This window comes from Halichoeres trimaculatus, unplaced genomic scaffold (assembly GCF_033239565.1).
Source record: "Halichoeres trimaculatus isolate MK-OKI-2021-1 unplaced genomic scaffold, fHalTri1.1 fHalTri1_scaffold_19, whole genome shotgun sequence".
In the NCBI taxonomy this organism is placed as follows: domain Eukaryota; kingdom Metazoa; phylum Chordata; class Actinopteri; order Labriformes; family Labridae; genus Halichoeres; species Halichoeres trimaculatus.
The window spans coordinates 17,986,809-18,000,455 of NW_027437197.1; the positions used below are offsets into that span (position 1 = coordinate 17,986,809).

At 42.4% G+C, this 13,647-nt stretch overlaps 1 protein-coding gene across 1 annotated transcript; it reads left to right on the plus strand.

The window, feature by feature from the left end:
• The first annotated feature begins 240 nt into the window (after positions 1-240).
• Positions 241-12,917, plus strand: rap2aa (RAP2A, member of RAS oncogene family a). Its single transcript, XM_074695086.1, has 2 exons — positions 241-1,207; positions 12,346-12,917. Exons 1-2 carry the CDS (start codon positions 894-896, stop codon positions 12,581-12,583), a joined length of 552 nt encoding a protein of 183 aa, XP_074551187.1. The 5' UTR covers positions 241-893; the 3' UTR covers positions 12,584-12,917.
• The last annotated feature ends 730 nt before the right edge of the window (positions 12,918-13,647 follow it).

The window sequence follows — 13,647 nt, forward strand, 5'->3', positions numbered from 1 at the left end:
TCCTCCTGGATACACATCCTCGAGCTCGCCCTCTGATTGGACGAGCTCTCTTTGCATGTCACTGGGGCAACCGAGTGATGGGAATTTTAACACATGAACGGAAATGTAAGCCGCTGAATCTGACTGGCTCCCTCCCCTCCGCGAGGTCTCCCATTCAAGGCACGAGGGAGCGGAGGCTGCTGTTGGTCCACGCGCACATCCGTCAGAGGAGGAAGGAGGATCCGTGCGCTTTCTGTTTTTTTTTTTTTTCTTATGCCTCCGCGATAGGTACGGGAGCCGAGTGGGGACCAGCTGGTTACGCAGCGGCCGCGGGTCTCCACCCGAGAGTATGGCGGCTGGGATTTCACCGGAGAACGAGGGAGAGACGGAGACATGCGAGACATGGTGAAAAAGAAACAAAGGGACACGAGTTCTTTGATGAAGAGTCGCATGAGTTTGACTTTGTGCTGTTTTCCTGAAGCGACTCTGTGCTTGAGAGACTGCGCGTGCATTCATTCTGAAGGGGCTAACCCAGCGATTTTCCAGTGTCCTCGATGGAGCAAGTTTGTTTTTTTCTGATGCCCAGAGAGGGGTGAGCCAAGCAGATGAAACGGACCACATCATCGGGTGATATCTCCTTCCTCCCTGTGCGCATTTCGGACATTTGCAGCCCTCGGATGTCCGTATAGCTGTCAGGGTCTGGCCTGCATGAGGGAATTTCTACAATGAAATCCATCTTGGGGCAGCGAGTCTTTGTGCTCTGCCATAGCTGAGCAGCGGTGAGCAGGACCGTGTTATTGACAGCCCGTTCAAAATGGGACACGAATGGTGAATGTGATTCGCGTGGGAACGATTTGAGATCATTTCAATGACGCGCGGAGACTGAAACCCTTACGACTTTGATTTAATCCACGATGCGCGAGTACAAAGTGGTGGTCCTGGGCAGCGGTGGGGTCGGGAAATCCGCCCTCACTGTGCAGTTCGTCACCGGGACGTTCATTGAGAAGTACGACCCCACTATAGAGGATTTTTACCGCAAGGAGATCGAGGTGGACTCCTCGCCCTCGGTGCTGGAGATCCTGGACACCGCTGGTACTGAGCAGTTCGCCTCCATGCGGGACCTTTACATCAAAAACGGACAAGGATTCATTCTAGTCTACAGCTTGGTGAACCAACAAAGCTTCCAGGACATAAAGCCGATGAGGGATCAGATTATAAGAGTGAAAAGGTTAGTGAAAAGACGTCTGATGATGCCCAGACTGCAGAGTGTGGATGCTGGAGATGATTCCTCTTACATACACGGAGTGGCCTAACAGGCCCTGTAGTTTCAGGATGGGCTCAGGCCTGGTCTGAGAACTGTGCTTGAATGGAGATGCATCTTCAGGGCACACTACATCACAACATGCCTGTTCTATTTTGGTGAACCAGTTCTCACCCACGATCCCTGTAGGTAGGCTACTGCCTGTGCACTGCAGTCCCAGCATCTCTGAGAGGGATAACACTAGAGTGTGTTCAAAACCTGATGAGAGATATTCCTGTGATACTAATTACAAGTATAAAGTATGACCTTACATCTGACAGTGTTCGTCTAGATTACTTAAGCCTTCAGCTTGGTATCAGGTCCATATTTCATGACTGATAACTGGAAACCTATAGATAAATAGTCATGACACAAAGCTAAGTTTACTTTTCTAGACTCCCACTAAGTTGCAGGAGTGCTGTTACATATATTTTCACTGCTTGACAAGAGTAGCAGCTTCTCGCAAGTTGTGGAAAAGTTAAGTTTTTGGGGTCTTGTGAACAATTAAGTACTTTAAACACATAAATAATACCATTTGGGTGTGATATTGATGTTTATTCCTTGACTATATGGCAATAGTGCAGAGCAGGATTAAACAAGAAGCATTAAAAAGTGCAAGTGAGAGTTTCAAACATTACAGACCTTGATCCTTTTGCATCATTTCTCACAGGCTGACCCAACAGAGCAACAGCACCGATCGATAAGTCAATCTCCAGTCATAACATGCTGTCTGCACTGTCTCTTATCAGCCAAGCTGCTGTTTTGTTGCATCAAGTGTCCACCATACCAGATATACTGCAACCCCTGTGAAACAGCTGTCCAGGGATATTCCCCTCATGAAGTGTAGTCTCCACTGCAGAGAGCTTCAAAAAAAAGAAAAGCTAAACACACAGCTATAGGGTTAGTGTAGCTTCTGCTACCATGGAGATGAAGCCACATTTTTAATTAAAAAGCTGCAAAAGCTCTTTCAGTGAGCGTGCAGTTGTTTAATGTCTGAGTGGTGTCACACAGGCGATCCAGATATGAGGTCACCACAGCGAGCTGCTGATTGATACAAGGGAAGGGGTTAGCTGAGGCTGTGTGCTCGGCCTGTCGTATGATTGGTGTTTCTCAGCTCCCTGTGCTCTGAGGACTCAGAGTGCTGTATGTTCACCTGCTGACACGACAGCGTGATGTTTTAAAATCCAGACGGTGTCGTAGTAGATGCTGCGGGTTAAATCATTGATGACAGTTGCCTTGATGTGATAGCTGGGTTTCTGTGTTACAGTTCACGGGCGCCCGCTCTGTGGGTCCATCAGTCACTGTGGATGTGTCCAGAGTGAAGGCTCTCCTAATGAAGAAGCATGTAAAGCTCCCGCACCATATATTGATACAGCTAATGCCTGTGATGAGACAGCGTGAGGATAGTACACGCTTTAAAGTTGTCTCTGTCCCATCCTGCATTATAAAAACAGCAACAAATCATCCAAAAGGTGTTGGTTTTCTTTAGTTTTTGTCTCTTAATTGGATTTTTCTTTCCTCAAGTGCACCTCATAAACAATCCTATAAATCTGTGGCTCCAGATGAAAGAATGAGGTCAACATGTTTCCCCCATATGAGCCGAGAATACGGAGAGGCTGCTCTGTCTACAGTTTGTGTGTCTCAGTTTTAGTATGTGTGTGTTTACATGTTTGTGTATACAGTAGGCTGCATTGTGCTGTTTTGTTCCGCAAAAGCATCACACTCCACATGTTGGTGTGTATGACGGTTAATTTCTGAGTCCTGTGTATCACGTAGACTACAGCTGTAGATGTGGTCCAGTAGTTCTCAGGCCTGCAGTCAAATTACTTTTTTATCTGTGTAGAAAATATAAAAAAAGAGAAAAACTCAAGACACTTCCTAGTGAAAACATCACAGCAGAACTTAGTTTCTTTACAGCGCTGTAACAAAAACATTTCATTGAAATATTTAAGCATTTCTCTCCTCTCTTGTTAAACCAGTTTGTATGCAGTCATTTCACACCCGTCCCCGAGGTTCCTTTATAATATAAAGCTTGTGTTCACAGCAGATATAGACTCCAGGCTCTGAAAGGTTGTAAATATACTTTATGTGGTAAACTCAACACATACTTCTGTAACCGTCCAAACAAAGACACACATTTCCTCTAGTAGCTGATGTGATTTCATGGTGGTATGAGAGCATAAATACGTAGAAGCTGGGCACAAACTGAGAAACAGGCTCTGTCACTTTCAGTACAATAAACAAAGAAATGTATGCATGTTTTAACACATTTGACAGCCTATTACTGTAAAAGAAAGTCTTTGAGAGACAGATTGGTAAACATAGATTTAGGCCCACTGTGGTTTTATTACTATTAGAAAAGACTCAATGAAGTAAAGATGGATTTATGCCACCTATTTTATTTGATTAAAAAGTTACATTATCAAAGTTTTCTTAAACTTTCAGTTTTTACTAATTTAAAACGATAGATACTTGGTTAACAACAGAAATAACTGCACACACAGATGATAAGGAGACAGTTTAATGAATGAAAAGTCCCTTTCTGGAGATTTTACTCCAGTCAGCAAAATTGTAAATGAGCTAACTTTTGAAGTTTCCAGTTTTCTTTTCTTTTCTTTTTTTTTTTTTTTGAAATATTTATCATTATTATTATTTTATGGCTTTTACTCAAGGAGGTCAGGGACAGTGGATAGAGCAGGAAACAAGCTGAGACTGGGGAATGAAGAATCTGTGTCTCCTCTTCTGGCTGTTGGAAATAAAGCCTTTGTGGAAGTGCTAAAAACTGCAGTTCCTGAAGTGTCCATTTGGGGCTGGGTTCAGAAACACCAGAAACCACATACACACCTATTCAAAAATCCAAATTTTAAATCATTGAAAAAACAGCTCATTTCTCCTCTGTGAATTTTTCTAGCACTTGTTATTTCTGAAGTTATTAAACGTTCAAGTTTTGTCCATATCAGGGTATGGCTGATGTGACTGGTGGGTGGACACTCTGAAGTTGCCTGCAAAGCAGCTAAAGGCCTGCCTCTTTACCCTTATCTCATCTTAACTTAAAGTTAGGTTGAGTTTAGAATTTTTCAATAATTTTCTTAATCCTTACAGTGTGTGGCTCTTCTTTAAATTCAACAAGTCAAGGTATGTTCAGTATGGGCTGCCGAACTGCACTGTGGGAAATGTAGGGTTGCAGTGAAGCAATTGGATACGACAGGAAAGTCTGAGACATCAAAGGAACAGAGACATCAAACACAAAAACATCAGAGGGGCAGACTGTTGCTCCATCACAGACTGATGAAAGAAAATCCTAACATTAGAAAAAAGGAGGACTTAGTGGAGCTGATTAGTCCTGTGATCAATTATGAGACTGACAGGAGAGAAATCTGTTGGTATTTTGATCATTTATTTATCACTTCAGTCGTCTAACAGAGGGTGAAAAATCCATTTTTCAGGTATCAATCTTTTAGAATGTGGAGAATCGACTTTTAGCACTTGGAAATTGTGGCCCAGCTAAATCTTTTGTTTTAGCAGCTTCAGAAGTCGTATATTGTATTTTCAGAGTGTAACTCTCTAACGTTAACCTCAGCAGTCAGTCCGTCTCTGTTCATTACACCTCGTCCCTCCTTGCAGTCAAAACGCCACTGACCCATCACGGCCGTATCAGCCTTGGCTCGGGTCAGGGGTGCTGCTTTACGTTGCTCCCCCTCTGAACCCTGTCAGCATCCATCAGCGCCTGCTGTTAATGCCACAGACAGGTCTTAGCACAGAGGCTGTTGAGTGCACATGGTTTCACCTTGGACTCTATCACTCCTTACTTTTTCTACCTCTTCTCGGTCATTCACTGGGATAAATCATGAATTAACAGTGAGTTTAAACAGTAGTGACATGGTTGAAGAAAAGTGATAAAGATGGTTTTTGGTTCAAATCCTTCAGCTGACACCTTTCAACGTCCATTCTTTCCACCCTGTGCTTCTGTTGGTTCCTTCAGGTTGTCTGGCTTCCTCCAGCACTCCATTTACACGCTTGTTAGGTCAGTTAATGTCTCTAAGTTGCCTGTAGATATGAGAGAGTGAGTGTGAAGACTTATCTGTCTTCATGTGTCAGCGTGGTGATTGACTGGTGACCTGCTTTAGGTGTTCTCCACCTCTCGTCACCTCCTGACAGCTGACAGCTACCTCTCTACAAAGCAAGTGGTGGAGAAAATGGGTGGAAGGAATCCCAGATGTGTGGCTGGCTTTGCAAAGCACCTTATGTTTTCACTGGTGACATTTTGAGCTTGATATTCTTGCCTTCTAGAAAGGATATCTTGACCCCTCTTGGATCTGTTGCATTAACATGGCAGAGATACTGCTCCAAAAACTGATTTTTCATCCCTAAATCCTCATCTGTTATCGTCAGTTTTCCTTAACAGTTGTGGATGCTGCAGTCCTGCTCTGCACCACAAACACACTGACAAAGTTTAACTTTGCACAACACCCAAGCAGCTACTTAGTGACCAAACGCCAAAGAGCCAACCCCATTACAGACTGGATTAGACCTCTGGGATGTTGCCATGGTTATCACAGACAGAACAACAACAACAACAACGCGATGATGAAAACAGCCAGGGAGCAAGCTGTCAAGGCATAAGTGCTTAACACCTTTTGTTACTTACAAAATCACACATTAAGTCTTGCACCGATGCTGTAATGGTTTCTCCAAGTAATGCTTCAGAGAAGTTATGGTTCAGCTACAAAACTTGTGAATGAGTCTCTGAAGTATTCCACTCTTTGACGACTGTTTTGTGAAACAGCATTCTGAATAAATGTCAGACGCATTGGCCTGATTCAAGTCTTTTTTATAATATTTCTTCTTTATTGAGTAAGAGAGGAAATTTGTCTCCAATGCTGTAAAAACCCAAAGGAGCTGGTGGTGTGCCGTGTTGTAGCTGTAAAATTTCAGATTCAACAACTAGCCAGTGTCGTCTGTGAAGTACAATACCCCTTTATCTTTTCCATTCTGAGACATCATGCCCTGTGTCTCCATCATCTGTGAAAAGCATCAGATTCTGAAAGCAGATAATTGCTTTTCAAAACCTTGAGAGAATCCAAAAGGGACTTGAGTGGTTTTCCTGATGTGGTGTTTTTATCTTTGATTCTTTAGCAAAGCTGAGAGTCTTCATAGGTTTGTCATGGCCTGTTTACCAAAGACTCTGCAGATATCTACTCCTGATTAAATCTTCCTTTGCCCTGATGCTGTGCCAGAAGAGAGAAGCTTATTGCTGCTTTCTGACTCAGCTGATTCCTCTCCTCTGACTGAACCAAAAGATCCCCATCAAAAAGGCCGCTGGGAGGAGGCCCAGCTCGCCGCCTGTTCCCTCCCTCACCCCGACGGCGCTGGTCAGAGTCAAATGTGGATGCTCTTAGGCCACCGTCCGTCACCAATGCCTGTGTGAGCTGATGCATCATGCATTATAGATACGGTGTGTCTGGCTGGGCTGGGATGGGTGTTTGCAGTCAGAGAGCTCCAGTGGGGGCGCTGTCAAAACCACAAGCTGAAAACCACAATATGACATGTTGTTTGGGCTGTTTGTGCACAAACAAAAGCAGACTCATTGTCTTCAGAGGCTCGTGACCGAACCATGTGAACTGCTTTTGTTTCCTTGAATTTTCCACTGTGGGTTCAGACACAGTTTGGCTGACACCCTTTATGCTGAGGCCTGGGGAGCCTCGGTATCTAAGGCAGCCACAGTTTCACACCTCCTGGGACTGCTGGTTTCCTCCTCTGTCCTTTGGACTATATATAGACCTGCTCCTTTGATACCAGATGTCTTTGTACTGCACTTGTGTTACAATGAGTCCCCAAATGAGCAGCATAGCTTACTGTTAAGTGCTCCATTATGGATATAAAACAGGACACACTTGGGTGTTTGATACGAGGTTAGTGGGCAGGCAGTACCTGGATTTCTCCTCTTGTTTGGAGCATCAAGAGTAAGAATGTTAGATGCCTTCTTTCTGTAGATTTCTGATAGGGATGCCCCAGTCCACCTTTTCTGGTTCTGATACAGATACTGATACCTGAGCTTTGGTATCGGCCAATACCGATACTGATAATGATCCAATACCAGTGTTAAATAATAGCCTGCATGCCCTGCTGTGGGATAAGACTGGTAATGTTTGGAGTAAAAGGCAAAAAAATGAGTATATGAAATTACTGAAGTTAATACTTATTTAAAAGTCCAATATTGTGCTCTTTTTCTGCAGTTTAATATGGATCATTGATGTCTTCATGAAATGGTAGTAACATGTTTTGGTCCAAAAAGCCAATAAATCAAGCACAGCAGCATTGTTTCCAGGCTCTCATAGCCCCTCTGTTCAGAACACTCTGATTTAGTGGGCGTGACCTTCATATGTAAATGAGCCACCGCTGATACCGTCCCGCTCTTCCACGTCACTGAGAGTGGCGCCACAAGCTCTGAGTGCACAATGTTTAGAAAACTGTAACATTACAGGCTAAAACAACAGGCTAACCACAGCTTAAGTTAGTATCCTGAAGCTAACACAGAGACAGTGGGGTCACTGAGGAGAAGCTCTTACATCTGCTCCACAGCACACAGCATTTAAAATACTCACGTTTCCAGGGTCTGAGGTTTGTTGGTGGATGGTTGGTAATGCACCTGGATTCAGGACCAGTCTATTCGCTAGCCCTCTGTTGTACTGTCCAAAGTTGGAAAAGCAGTCTGAAGTGAAGTGACTAGCACACACATGCACAGTTTTACTGAGTGTAGCTGGCACATTTCCTGATAAATGAACTCTATCCACTTAGTCTTGTCTTCTTCCGAGATGGGAAACTTGTGCATGGAACTACGTGGCGGGGAGTGGACAGGGAGGGGGTTCGGGGGTATCTGCTCTGGTGGACCAATCAGGTCAGACTTGCTCCTGATTGGTCAAAAAAGGTAACCGCTGACGTCAGCAAATCCCCAAATTCCAAACAGCTCGTTTTAGGTCAGGATTTTATATTCACAAGCACTACTAAGTACAGGATTGTCATTAAATATCACATTTTGTGGGCTGGGAGGAAAGCCAAAGTGATTTTTCTTAATAAAGTGATTTTTGCATAATATGGGACCTTTAAATTGTGAAATATTTGAATGTTTGCCATCAAAACAATTCTTCAGAATGTACACTGATTATTTTGTAAATGTAAACTTTTATACCCTGTTGACTGGTAACGCAGCAAAAAACAAAGCAAGTGCATTAGAGGCAACATTTCAAATCAAGAAGCTGAAGGACAAGTAAAAAAAAAACATTCTGACGTTTGATATGCAGGCAGCTCTTGTAGGAGCTGTTTTTAAAAAGCGTGAATGAGTTAAAATGTCACTACTGAAGCAACAAGTTACAATGAAAGTCACTCCTGTTGATCCATCGTCTCAGGAGTTAATTCAAATCCCCTCACAGATATTATGTTTCCAGTATGTGGGCTACAGACAAAATGCAGTTGCCAAAGTAAAGGCAATACCCACCAGCTTCTGAATAGCTTGTTGGGACCACACAAGATATTTCAAAAAGCCACCATGAGCTCAGAGAAACTTTGGTGTTATTTGATACTGCTGTAATCTTCAGTGGCTCTTGTAACTATGATCATTTGCATTTACAATATCTTTGATATAGAGAGCACAGTTTATAAATAGGGCTTCAGTTGTACACGTTTCCAACTCTGTGCCTTTGTTTTCAGGAGGAAGTAATATCTGGGCCACAAACGTCTGGGCTGCTATGAAAATATACGTTATAGTTTGTTCTCTTTAGGCCACCTTGAGATATTTTCAGCTCCAACCACAGCCTCCAGAGCAGAATAGAGACACCCAAATTGGACCATTACCCCAAACTAAACACTAAGCCCCCCCTGGCTTCTTCTAATTGAGCACTGCTATAAAAATAAAGATTCCTGCCTTTCAATCTGTTCACCCGCAGCTATGTTTGGGATGGTACAGTGAAGGTGGAGAGGGAGGTTTAGGCTCAGGCCAACCACCAATGAAGTGTGGTCCCCAGGAAAATAATGGTCCTTCTGTTTTTATTGACTCGAGGAATGCTGCCTCTGAGACCTTGGCACTGTACGTTTAATTTTAGATCTTGTTGTGTCTCATTTATTCGTAGGACAGTATCACATTCTTGGCCTGTTGGACAGTTCCTTTAAATCCTGGGAACAGAGCAGGGTAGCTGAGGTTCAAGTTCACACAGGATGATGAATTCAGAAGTAGATCAAAGTCTGCTCTATGGCACTGAAACCTGCATCCTGTGGCCTGAAAAATCTCTCTCCAGTGTTAGTAAAATCCTTGTATACGGAGATCTTTCTGTTTCTATGAATGATTTATGATCATGAATATTCGATAGCACTGGGCAGTAGTGAGAACCCTGATCATACTGATGGCTGTTTGGAAGTATGACTTTGGTTAGATGTGACGATGCTGCTTGATGTCATGAACAGAGACGTTTAAACTGTTCAAACAGCAGGTCCAACAGATGGATTCAGATCAGGATGAAGGAAATCACTACCTGTTGTTCACCAAAGGATATGAAAACACATCTGATGATCTGACATCCTCAGGGTGTTTCTGGCCTTCATTCAAAGTACGTCAAAGTTTGTGTTTTTGAAACTGCGTCATGGCCTTCCTCTCTAAAAGTTTCAGTGCCGTTGCCTTCTTTACACATCTCCTCTGGCTGTCCCTGAAGTAGTCCAGCTCTAAGGTGGCATAAAGGGATGTCCTGATCCGATACACTGATCGGTATTGGCCCCGGATATGGCTATTTTGGAGGATTGTTTTTCTTTTATTTTATTACTTTATTTTTTTTTTTCAATTAGAGTCAAAACTCAACATTCATCAAATTGAATTGTCTCAAATAATAATAATAATGAAAACAGCATAAACAACCAAAAAAAAAAAAAAAAAAAAAAAAATACATACATACATGTATACATATACACACAAACGTATATAACAAAAAACACACTGAGGAGGAAATATACATATGCATACATATACGCATTTGATAGATCAGCTTAATTACTGTATTTGATCCGTCTTAGTCACAGTCTTAGTTAGTAGTTCATTGTTTTCACTAGTTGGTTATTTCTTTATTAAAGAAAAAAGAAAAAACACAAAATGTCTATTTCAATTTGATCTAAAATTTTTCTAGCAAGAGCTAAGACGAAATACTACAACGATTTTTATGTTAAATTAGTTCGAAGTTCTTTTACAAACCACCTCTTATGAAAAACATTTTCCATGTTCCTTATTTTGTGAGTGATCTTTTCATTCATCTGTACGTCTTGTATTGTAGTTATCCATTTTTTAATATCTGGTGAATTATTTTTTTCCAGTCCTTAGTAATCATTTTTATTGCTGTGACTCTCAAAATTTGAAATATTTTTTTCTTATCTGGGCTTAAAATTACTGGTTATTTTTGGTGGATTGTATAGTATCAGATTTTGTTCCGTGATCAGGATCAATCCAGTTTTCATGTGTTTTCGGGCACCATGACGCGTTACGGCTGCTGTAAATCAAACCACGTTGCAAACATGTCCACTGTGTGGGACTACTTCTCTTTGGAAATCAATGATGGTAAAACAGCATCTTGCAGCATTTGTAGGGATGTTCGATACCACTTTTTTTGCAGACCAATACCAGTACGAGTGCTCCTTCTTGCGAACTCACTGATACCGTGTACCGATACTACTAGTACTTTTGACACATAAAACTTCAATTAACAGTGACAGATCATTTTGATCGAAGATAGCACAGTCACTCTGCTATTAAGTCCAAATAAAACACAAACAACTCTTTCTGAGTTTAGAATTTTTTGATCAATATTCAAAAAAATATATATTAATAGTGCAAAAAAAACTAGCAAGTGTCAGAGTTTAAGCATTTTTTAAAGTGAACTAAAATGCAAAATAAAACAGTTTAACTCCCCTTGGTTCATTCATATTGTCTGAATAGGACCTGACCCCATTTTGTCGTGGTGTTAAACCGCAGCAATTCGCAGTAACTACTGGCGAGGAGTACTTGCTCGATGTAAGATTTTCTTGCCTAGAGTATCTGCTGCTGGTATCTGCAGCCTTCACAAGTACCAGTTCCTTGAAAAAAGGCTGGTATCGGCCCGATACTGACACCTGGTATCGGTACTCGCCCATGCCTAAACATTTGTAAAGTGAGTGTTCCTCAAGGAGGTACCAACAGGGCTCACTTTAATACAACAAATATGATTCGCCATTTACAACTGAATCACCCAACGGAGTATGGATTTGTCAGAGACAGGGATCAGATTGGTATCAGATTGGTAAGATAATATGATATAATGAAAAAATCAGATCAGATTGGAAGTCAAAAAATTTGAGTCGGGACGTCCCTGGCAACATCTTGAGCTCCAACACAGCGCGATGGGGTAGTTTACAGCTCAGAGAATTACAGCCATGTCCCACCCTCAGGGGTCATAGGTCTCCTATCCATTTCCTGTTCAGTCTGCTGACTTGATGCTTATACAAGGGGCAACATCTGGTTAGTAGAAATGAAGCCTATGTGGAAGTGCTAAAAGTTATAGTTCATTGAGAGTCCGCTTGAGGCTGGCTGAAGAAAGACCTGAAGTCACGCACACACCCAGCCATAAAAACAGACTTTTACGGCATTATTAAGCATATTTACAGCCGGGCTCAAAAAATGGCTTGAGTCTAAAACGCTGATTTCACTATCGGCACACACTGTACGGTGAGTGAGGGTTTTTTTTTCGAACTCTGCGGTTTAGAAGTTATTAGGATCATTTGATTGTCCAATCAGAGGCACAGCTCTGGTAGGTGCCCTGTAGCTGTTTGAAGAAAAACTTACAGCCGACGTTGTATCAAATGTGGTCGCATCTGTGTACTGGCTTCATTTCACGGTTTCAGGAACACATGGATGACACCTCAGAGGCTACATCCATGTTTGTACAGTCTATGTGCTTATATTGTCACCAGAAACACAACTCAACTTTAACCGTCTTTTCATTTGCATGATTTTGAGTTTCAGTGTCTGACAGCCTGATCTGTGTCCTTGTCCTCAGGTATGAAAAGGTCCCGGTGATCCTGGTGGGGAACAAAGTGGACTTGGAGAGCGAAAGAGAGGTATCGTCCAGCGAAGGCCAAGCCCTTGCCGAGGAGTGGGGCTGCCCGTTCATGGAGACTTCAGCCAAGAGCAAAACCATGGTAGACGAACTGTTCGCTGAGATCGTTCGGCAGATGGACTACGCCGCCCAGCCAGACAAAGACGACCCCTGCTGCTCCTCTTGCAATATACAATAGCCCTGAGGGGGCGTCCATGAACGGGACAGGGAAACACGTCTACCAGGAGGGAGCAGATAGAGAAACACTTAGACACACACACACATGCACATGCCAATAACAGGAGGGGAATTTGTGGTTGATGGATTTTAACTCTTTGGAGCGTAAATCAGCAGAGACATGATCATTAATAACAACACCCGACTCATGAATAGATTTTGAATGCCAGGAATTTGCCGCAAGAGAATTTGAATAGTGACAAAAAACCGAACGTGCTCTCGCCTTATGTTACTCTTTGGTTGTGTCTGGGTTTGTTTTGTCCTTTCTGTTATTCGGTGAATCATCAGCAAAGAATCACACACCAGAATCCGAAGGTTGCTCTACAATCTGCTTTAACAGGGAAAAACAGTTCCTCCACCACGATGCATTTTCTGTTCCCATGACTTCAGAAGCTACTGTACATTATCTAATAATATATTTCTGGGATCCAGTTGTTCTGAATGAGTATTTGATTTGTGCAGTGATTAGAAAGAGCTTTTTGTACTCATCACAGGGCTGAACCAAAGAGGTGACCTGACAGCGCCTCCGTTTTCTTATCTTTGAATTGTTTCGAGACAACGGTGGATCAGTCGGTGTCTTTCTTGAAACACTGGCGCAGTCATCTCTGTTCTATTTTCTCATTTTGAGAAACAATAGTAAACATAGCAGTCTTTCACATATCGTGTGACGTTTAGTTCTTTTTTTCTCTCTGGGATATCCTCGTCAGCAGATTGCCGAGTGAAAATATAGCCGGCTGTGTCATCATAAAAACGCAGAGTTCATCTTTTCAGTGTTTGAATCCGTCTACAGTGACTTTTTCAGGAACAGGTGACATTTAAAGTGAAGTTGCCAACATTTGTTAGCCTCACCGTTTTCTTTTCTTCCTCTGGTATCAATATGACATGGGGTGCTGAAGCGTCCAAACATCCTGATCCCATCCTTCATGTGCTCAGAGTATTCAGATCCATAGAAACAAATAGTAAAGACAAAGGCGAATTATTGGTAGTGTAAATATTTTGTATCGAAAGTGCCAGCTCCTATGAAGA